At 37.3% G+C, this 10,000-nt stretch overlaps 2 protein-coding genes across 13 annotated transcripts in view; both read right to left on the bottom strand.

Annotated features, from left to right (window-relative positions):
- Window positions 1-1,483, bottom strand: part of LOC122261962 (lipopolysaccharide-induced tumor necrosis factor-alpha factor homolog) — a 32,451-nt gene extending 30,968 nt beyond the window's left edge. For 2 of the 5 annotated variants that reach the window (XM_086545867.1, XM_086545864.1), the window contains exon 1: window positions 1,327-1,483. Coding sequence is in view for 1 of the 5 variants with exons in the window: in XM_086545870.1 (XP_086401996.1) it covers window positions 1,009-1,090 (82 nt within the window). In the remaining 4 variants the exon portion in view is untranslated. The other 3 variants (XM_086545865.1, XM_086545868.1, XM_086545870.1) reach the window with 3 other exon arrangements.
- Window positions 1,484-4,437: 2,954 nt separating this feature from the next.
- Window positions 4,438-10,000, bottom strand: part of Mo25 (calcium binding protein Mo25) — a 19,870-nt gene continuing 14,307 nt past the window's right edge. For all 8 annotated transcript variants that reach the window (XM_043029753.2, XM_043029768.2, XM_086545857.1 and 5 more), the window contains exons 5-7: window positions 8,569-8,737; window positions 6,551-6,715; window positions 4,438-6,431 (exon numbers count right to left, since the gene is read on the bottom strand). In XM_043029753.2, coding sequence (XP_042885687.1) covers window positions 6,141-6,431; window positions 6,551-6,715; window positions 8,569-8,737 — 625 coding nt within the window. In that variant the 3' untranslated portion in view covers window positions 4,438-6,140. The remainder of the gene's footprint in view (window positions 6,432-6,550; window positions 6,716-8,568; window positions 8,738-10,000) is intronic.

A 10,000-nucleotide genomic window follows, 5' to 3' on the forward strand; every position in this document is an offset into this window, starting at 1 on the left:
TCGCTTCCCACTAACAATATTTGGAACTAAACAAATGCATACTTAAGCATGTGTATGCTGATCATGAGAGCACTGCTGACCAAACAAACGGTACGAGATAAGATGCCACAAAATTAATTACTGGATAGCTCAGAGATCCATGACTAGGTGCTAGGTTAGCGTAAGTATCAGGGTCCAGGGAGGTCTTTTACTAAGCTAGGTTAGGCTGGGGTTGGTTGGGCTAGAAGCCTAGCCTAGCCTAGCCTAGCCTAGCCTAACCTAGTTAGATTAGATTATGTTAGGGTCATGAGAAACAGTTTTTCCATTGTTTTTATATGATTTGTGTGTCCCACAAGCCTAGCCTAGCCTAGCCTAGCCTAACCTCACCTAGCCTAACCTAACCTAGTTATATTAGATTATGTTAGGGTCATGAGAAACAGTTTTTCCATTGTTTTTATATGATTTGTGTGTCCCACAAGCCTAGCCTAGCCTAACCTAATCTAGCCTAGCCTAGCCTAGCCTAGCCTAACCTCACCTAGCCTAACCTAACCTAGTTATATTAGATTATGTTAGGGTCATGAGAAACAGTTTTTCCATTGTTTTTATATGATTTGTGTGTCCCACAAGCCTAGCCTAACCTAATCTAGCCTAGCCTAACCTAATCTAGCCTAGCCTAGCCTAGCCTAGCCTAACCTAACCTAACCTAACCTAGCCTATCCTAACCTAATCTAGCCTAGCCTAGCCTAGCCTAGCCTTGCCTAGCCTAACCTAGTTAGATTAGATTATGTTAGGGTCATGAGAAACAGTTTTTCCATTGTTTTTGTATGATTTGTGTGTCCCACATTCTTTTCCTATCTAATCTTAAAATGAGTCTATCTCAAAATGTATCCCTTTCCAAAGGAACGAACATTTGAAACTCTCAAAGCACATCAAAAACTACATAGATTGCATTTCCACGTGCCCAAAACACGGCAGCACGAAGAGTAACATTACCACTTACACACGCCCACACACACACCCATAACTCACCGTGACACACATACCACAAGTGATACCCAAAGATACCCTTAAATATCCTATTCCATGACACTGTTACCCACAATTTGCCCATGAAATACTATTTCCATGACAATCATAGCATCAAACAATGTCGGAGAAAATGCACATACCATAAGATGCTGATACCCAAAACTACCCCTTGATTCACGAACATTATTACGGCCTTGGGTTCATGGACTCAAGGCCATCTTAGCATCTTTCTATTCACTCTTTCACTCTGCTATTAACGGCTGTCTCTTGACCTTTCTGTCACACACACACACGAGATGAAAAGCGTCCTCTACGTACCTCTATTTACTGTTTGTCTGAGGATGAAGAAGAAAAGGGTGAACCTCACTCTTACCACACTCGCCTATGACGTCATCCCGACTACCGAGAAAAAAAACATGTGCTATATTTGTGCTTTCGAATTGGATGCTTTTCGAGGTCTTGCTTCGCTATCAGGTTTTAGATTTTATATTGTGTGTATTTGGATATTTTTTTTTAAAAGATCAACGACTCAAAACTACGTTCTAAAATAAGGCCAAGGTTGTCGGCATGACGTCATGAGGTACGTCACTGTTTCTGACGTCATGAGTTTCGTCATTATTAACAATCTAGGAAACGATTTCATTTATTCCCTTTGTCACGTTATGTATGGCATCGTTTTACGCCATCAGTTTATGTTATCAGTTTCCGGAATCAACTATTATTGCAATTCCTACCCAATTCTAGGAAATATATAAAGTATGTCACACCTATATTTAGACAGAAGTTAATGACACTTCCCCGTCTGCCAATGCTTTCCGTGGCATTTACACTCCACAGGTGTTGATAATGTTAATCAACCACTGCTCTAAGTGTGTGTGTGTGTGTGTTTGTGTGTGTGTGTGTGTGTGTGTGTGTGTGTGTGTGTGTGTGTGTGTGTGTGTGTGTGTGTGTGTGTGTGTGTGTGTGTGTGTGTGTGTGTGTGTGTGTGTGTGTGTGTGTGTGTGTGTGTGTGTTGTGTGTGTGTGTGTGTGTGTGTGTGTTGTGTGTGTGTGTGTGTGTGTGTGTGTGTGTGTGTGTGTGTGTGTGTGTGTGTGTGTGTGTGTGTGTGTGTGTGTGTGTGTGTGTGTGTGTGTGTGTGTGTGTGTGTGTGTGTGTGTGTGATATCAGAGATAAATGAGTAACATAGCATATGATAACATATTTGTGAATAGTCTGAATGGTATATTTCTCAGGTATATGTCATATGCCTGTTTATCTGTGATTTTTTTGTTTTTTCTGCGGTGTGGTCTTATTTAACAATTATATTATTTATGAAAATGTATCATGAGTACTAGTGTGCTCTTCAGAGAGCATTCATGAATATGATCTTAATTAAATGGATCATTTTTTCTGTGATGACTTCTCAACTTTAAGCTTCATTAATAAAAAAAATGCCAGGGCAAATCCATTCAAGAACATTACTGAAATATCATCTTTCCATCCTTTTTTTGATTGTCAGAAATATATTTTTTCAGTTCTTAGTTTTGCCCAACAGGTGTTATCTTAATTTCAGTATTTATGTATGACACTTGCGTAATGAGCCATGCCTCTGACTGAAAATGAGTTTGGATCGTCTATGACGGCTCTGAAAGGTCTTTACACCTTAAAGAATCTATGGTTATTTGGTAAAATGACAAAAGATAAATATACCTTGTGGCATTATGATAGTCTTTAATCATCTTTATCTTCTTTCGTAATACTTTGATGATTTGAGAGTGCGATTATCTAAAACCAAACTGTATTGCTTGATATCAGAATTTCGAAATAAGAAAGATTATATGACATGATAGTGCAGTATCAACATCGAATGTATGCTCAATTTATTGACATATTTAACTATGTATACATATATGTTTGTCCAAGAAAAATATCTTGAAATTAAGAAATGTTTCTGTTACTATTACTTCACCTTTTATTTGAAAAGTATTTTTTCATACTCATTTTAGAATCTTTAAAATGCTCAGCTAGTAAAGAACAATAATGACAAAGCCATAAGACCCCAAACCTTGGTAGTATTGAGCTTGAATTGACAATTTTTTTCTTTTATAGGAAAGCAAGGATGAAGTTCATTCCCCAATAACAGACATCTAAGGGTGCAGCATCACCAAGTGGCTTTTTATATATCAAAGTTACTGGTTAACTCAGTCTGAGTTACTTACTTTTAATCAGTTACAAAGGCCTTACATACTACCTTATATCAGAAGTATCAATAATGTTTCCTGGCCCTTATATGACTGTTATTAGGCAAAGCATTACAAAGATTCAGATTGCTGAACTTCAGTACACTAAAGAAATGAGAAAAAGTTCAGAAATAAGCAGAAGTAAGAAAAGAGTGCCAAAGGAAAAAAATAGAATGAACAGAATCTAGCTATTTCTTGAAGAAGCTGAACAATGAAATTAGTAATGGCATATTGGGGGATTTCCAATATAAAATGTAAAAATTGGCATAAAAATTAGCCTTTTTCATGTCAATTTAATCTAGTATTTCTGGTATGAACGCATGAACACTTTCTTTTGAATATATTTACGAGCAAGAATCTTTCACTGTTATGTTTTTAATAGTGATTCATCCTATTCACTGTTATTGTAAATATCCCATTTTCAAAACTGATATCTTTTATATAAACAATGCCGTAGTAGCTCTGTAAATTATTCTGATTTTAGTCATGTCAAATGGATTAACTATGTTAACCATGCAATCAATCAAGGGATTCAAATGGTCAAGCTTTGCTCAGCAAACTTTGCTTGATATAATGTCATATTTGAAGAAATTGAGAAAAGCTTTGTTACAAGGCTTTACTTGTATTATTTTTCAGTTTCTACCTTTCTGAGGTCCCACTAAGCAGTTTGCTGAGCAAAGTTCACACATGTGGATGGGGCCTAGGCCATAATTTGTGTTTTACTTTCTCTTCAAGGAATCTATCCCGGAAACTTTTTTTTAATAACCTGTTCCGGCAGAACAGTATTTGCCAATTAAATAGCAACAGAAATATAATATTGTAAATTCTGCAGTTCTTAGTTGTTTACTGCATTTTTTGCATATATTTAAATTTGTAAAATTGCATTTTTCTCTTCTTATTCCTTGTGATGGACAAAATGTGCTAAGTGAATTAATTATATTTGTTGTCAAAAAATAGTCCTTTGACGACAAAAACTTCATTTTATGCATATAAAAAAGCTCAATGATATATGATTGTATATCTGATATGTTTTTGTTTAAGAGTTATTATCTGAAAATATCTGGTTTGATTTTATTTGATTTTCATCTGAATAACCTTCCAGATCTTGCATTTAGTCATTTTATAGGTACACAAGGAAATATGTTGAATTCTTTATATCTAATTCACAAAAAATTACCTCAAGTATCATTTGGTTAAACAAACATACACCAAAGTTTATTCAATATATTTTTAGCATGGATTCACTAGCCAATATTCTTTGATGTTGAAATACATATAAATTAAAACCATTCATAAAAAAGTAATTACCTTCATACTATTAAGTGCCAAATGCGCTTTCCTCTAGAAATTTGCCAAATACTGCCAAAACTGTGATGAAGCACCCTACATAATCCAAACTAAAGAAATATGTTAACATTGGTATTATTCTTACATTAAATTAAAATAATTTCCTAATTAATAACAAACTCAGCATAACAAAAAATTATATTAAAAATGATCTTTCATGACCTTGCACTGTATGAAAACCAATGATACAAAACTCTAAGATACTTCATGGAAATCTGTATCACATGGCCGTATGCTAAACTAGTGACAGCATTCCAACTTGTTCGGTCTACAGGATGTCCTTCTCTTCATGATTTCTATTATTTCTGGGGCAATTACAATGAGCTTAATCCATCAAACTATCAATTGGCCTGATGGATGTTGATTCCATAAATATTAAGTCCCACTTGGATGAAATTCTCATTTTACAGCCTTTCCTTATAAATCTTTACTTGTCTAGGAAGCATGGAGACCTTTTCACTCACATTTGCTCTTCCTGTTTTTTATATTCATTACTATTTGAAAGTTCTAAAACCTTTTACTGAAGCTCCTATCTTTCATAAATGATATATCTTGCCTATCTTCTCTCATTAATGAACATATCTTAAGTATATTAATATTCCTTGCTGCAAACCAGATCAAAAGCCAATGCAATTACGGGTGGTATTTCTAGCTGGAAATCAACCAGCTTACATTTTATATATATCTATATATATGTACGAAAAATAGCTGTTGCATGATATTCAGATAATCTTAAAATTATTCCATTAAAAGAATCTTAAGTACCCAAATATGACATAGAACAACATTTGCTTTGCAGGAATCATTAACTCTAAATATTTTACCAACACTGTCCAATATAAATCACATCCCTTTCCACACATGTTTATGTACAAATATTATAAAAGGACATTACTCTTCATGAAATTTGACAGTGGCAGCATCACTTACGATACTCATATTTTATAATTTAGAATAATGATACCTCTCTAAATTCTAGCAATTAGTATTAGTTAAATAATCCATACTGTTCCACCTCCATCCAAAAGGAAACTTTTATAATATTTCCAAGCAAACCATGGGCTTGTTAGAAAATATTGTTACTGTCCATGGCAAAAAACAGATACCTTGCCTCCTAAACCTTATTCTCTGCTTATTCTTTTACACTGAATTGCTTCCAAGATTAGAGCTAGAATGCCCTCCACAACAGGATTAAGGATGAATACATAATAGCTTCACTTTGGCCCCAACATGGACAACAACATGCTGAGTTTTGAAAAGCCCATGACTACACTGCAATCTTTGACTGTCCTCAACAAGGAGAAATTGTTCAGCAGCTATGAAGGGTCATGCTATGAGCAATCCCTCAGCAGGGCTTGAGGATCTCTAAGGCATAATATAGAGGAAGCTAAACAATGTTGAAATTACTGATTGAAGGGCAAGACTGGGTGTTTGTCACATTTCTGAAGGGAGCTCCTCTTATATCATGAGCCTCTCAGTGAGAATGACGTGGCTCAATCAACAGCAGCCTAGACTTTGCCCAAGCTACTCCCATCGCTGCCACTCAATTCTTCTAGTTCACTATTACTACTGGTCCGGGGGAAGAGGTTTCAGTTCCTTAATCTGCTTAATTAAATAAGCTTTCTCGTCATTGAACTGCTCGTCTTCGGAGCGGTCTGTGTGGAAGCGCGTCAAGAACTCAACAAGCTTGTCCTGGTTCCGTAAGAGGATTTCCAAGATGGGTCGGGGCTTGTCTGGATTGGCTACAAAGACCTTAAACACGTGGAAGGCTTCAAACTGGATATTGCGGGATTTCTCCTTTAACATTATCATCATCAGTTTCAAGTTATCAGGGTTGCTGATGTATCGCTTCATCACCTGCGAAATAATTAACAGTTACAAAATACATCTTTACGTATTTTTTAATATTGTATCATCATTTAGTAACAAAAATATTCTGCATATATTCATACCATACGGCATATTCAAATACTTACAGAAAAGTTATGTCTGTCTAATAAAAGTTCCCCAAGTAACTTGAGTGACTGTCTGCGAGTCACATAATTCTCCGAGTTTAGAAGATGCTCATACTGCGAGAACACTCGGTCATAATTCTGTTCCAAGAACTCTGCACACAACATCTTGTGTTTTGTCAGGAGTTCCTGGAAGGAAGGGAAGACATTATAAATAAAGTATTAAAAAACAAAACAAAACAGAAAAAAGTGTGGCCTGCCAACAAAAAATATTATTTTCTCCTTAACTGAAGACATTTTTTGTATTGTTTAAGATTATCATATAGAAGTTTCAGGGTGAGTTCTGAACATCTTACATAAAAATGAAACCCTATCATAAGCAATAACTATCGTTGAAACAATTCCACCACCATCAAATGTAAAAACTGTAATGTTCAAGTAACTGTAAACTGGAGAATCAGAAAATCAGTGTAATATGTGCAGTTGTTGGCTTCTCCTTAAGTTTTTATAAAATGAACATGAATACTTCATTACTGGCGGTCTATTTTTATTCTCCATATAATCACTTTTATGGGGGCTGCAATGCAATAATAAAATCAAATTCACAAACTGTACATCAATGGAGTTGAAACTGATAAAAGTTGTTTATCTATTTGAACCTCAGAACTAACAATCCTCCACCACAATATATACTGAGATTACTAAAATATGTTGATGAAGTATTGACTGAATTTCCAAATCCAATAGATAGTGCACCTCTATGCCAAGTCTATATTCTATGGATGAAAAATTTGATTGCTACAAAAACTTCAAAATGCTGTACATAAACTAAGGGACCACACACTTGAGGTCAAATGTACCTTATCTATTATATCATATAGTATAATGCTTATATTAGGATATTAATAATAAGTATTTTGAAAAGTTAAATGAAAACTGTCATTTGTAACCTTCATTCTGAATTTACATAATCATTTCAAAGCAAAGCCATGGTGGTAATGGTGAGAATCCTGTGTTTCGAAATGTAAGTGATACCCATGACTCAGGATGGGGAAGGCCATGTACAAAACCAAGAGCTCTGTTCCCTCTCACCCTTTCTTCTTTTGGGGGTTTGAACATTAATTTATATATTTGCTATTATGATAAAATTGTATAGACTTTAAACCTGATGATGCTAGGAGTGTAAGTATACCTGCACGGCCCACTATGGTTTTGTTTTATTTTTTAACTTTTCTTTACACATACAAGGTTCCACAAGTGCTTAGTCACCAATGCCTAATTCATCATACCTATTTCCCTTATAACTTTTATTGATATTATTGATAACTACAATAATAACAGCAATAGAAATAAACTTTTTCTACCAGTAAATTCATGGAAGGAGGTAAAAAGGTGTAAGGTTAGGTTTAACTGATTCATTGGTGACTAAGCACTTGTAGAACCATCCATGTGTGAAAATGAATAAACAATAAAACAAAATCATGGATAGTCTTGTCTCTGTCATCAATGGAGACACTTACTATCTGACAAGGAAATGCACTAAATCGCTTTTCTCTCCTCTGATTCAATCAAAACAAAATGAAATGTATTTTTGGAACTCAAAGATTAAAATCTACACAATTCTTGTAATATTACAAGAATTTTTTAACTTCCTGTTGAATATTGGTATAAATTGTGCATGTCATAAACTAAGCATGACAAAATCCTTTTAGGGTTAAAATAAATACAGTTTATATAAAGATCATACCAATAAACAGTATTAACAAACAAATAATGATCTCTCCCTCAAAACATATGTTCTACATCCTTACATATGTATATAATGTATACAAATATAAAAACCTCTAATTATCTCCCCATTGAAGAGGCCAGGTGAAAAGCACTCAGAGGCTCAGTAGGGCATCATGCACGGAAATATCTCACGTTTAGTCAAAGCGCGATCTTGTAGCCAGCAGGAGCGGCATTACCCAATTAAAAGGTTAAGAATATGGAAAACAATCCCACAAGTTCAATCTAATTAACGGAATGCATACAGTAATTACCTTAAACGTAGAAAAGGCATCAGATGCGATGTCAAAGGTCGACACTTCCACATACTTGAAAAAGTTATAGAAGTCGTCACTGTACAGAATAATTCGTGTAAGAGCCTCATACCTGGCACACTCTCGTAGCATTGTGCCACAGTGTAGAGCAATGTCCTGGTGTTCATATCTGCAATACCAAACCACAGTTACAAAAAGCATCAGTGGCAATTTCTTAATTAACCCACTAACGACGGGTGTCAAGATATCACATAAAGTGGTGAGAGCATCAGCCGCCAGGGACGAGATATATCATCATGGCTATCCTCCTGGCAGGTGCGCTGGGTGATCGGGTGTATAGCGCTTGGCCGCAGCCTGTGCAGATGAAAATCCTGAGGCATTAAGCTTACGTGTTTGAAATATCCTGGCACTTCAACCATTTGGAGCCAAAACAGCCCCGCCGTTAACCCATTCACACTGGGGCGATTCTGGCCCTGAATGGTCAGAATGCCAGAGTTTTCGAACGCATAAGCCTAACACCTCGGGATTCTCGGGTGCACTAGCCGTGAGGCTGGGCTGTCTGCTTGCTCATCCCGAACGCCGGCCTTTACAAAATATCTCGTCGCTGGCATCTGATGCAAAAACCACGAAATGTGTCAGCACGTCATCTGGTGTGAATGGGTTAATGGGTTAATAATTGTATATTACTCTTTTACATTGGTTTTTCAGTATACATATTTCTAAGTGTTGGCTAGAGAGAGAAAGAAAGAGAGAGAGATGGGGAGAGGGAGGGAGGGAGAGAGAGAGACAAGGAGAGGGAGGGAGGGAGAGTGAGATAGGGAGAGGGAGGGAGAGGGGGGGGGGGGGGGGGGGGGGGAGGGGGAGAGGGGAGGGAGAAGAGAGAGAGAGAGAGGGAGAGAGAGAGAGAGAGAGAGAGAGAGAGAGAGAGAGAGAGAGAGAGAGAGAGAGAGAGAGAGAGAGAGAGAGACAGGGAGAGGGAAGGAGAGAGAGATGGGGAGAGGGAGGGAGTAAGACAGGGAGAGGGAGAGAGAAAGAAGGAGAGAGAGAGAGGGAGAAAGAAGGGGAAAGGGAGAGGTTGAGGGAGAGAGATGGGGAGAGGGTAGGTGGGGGAAAAGGGAAGAGAAAGGGAGGAAGAAAGTAAGGAAAGGAGAGGGGGAAAGGGAGGGAGGGGGGATGGAAGGGGGAAAGGAAGGGAGGAAGGGAGGAAGGGAGGAAGGGAGAGAGGGAGGGGGATGGAGGAAGAAAGATTGGAAGAGAGAAAGAGATAGAAAGAAAGAGAGATAGAGAAAGTGAGAGGGAGAGGGAGAGAGAGAGAGGGAGGGAGAAAGAGGGAGAGAGAGGGGGAGGGGGAGAGAGAGATGGGGAGAGAGGGGGAGAGAGAGGGAGAGAAAAGGAGGGGGAGGGGGAGAGGGAGAGGGAGAGAGAAGGAGAA

Source organism: Penaeus japonicus, unplaced genomic scaffold (assembly GCF_977035675.1).
Source record: "Penaeus japonicus unplaced genomic scaffold, GWHDUDI00000001_assembly GWHDUDI00000017, whole genome shotgun sequence".
Lineage (NCBI taxonomy): Eukaryota > Metazoa > Arthropoda > Malacostraca > Decapoda > Penaeidae > Penaeus > Penaeus japonicus.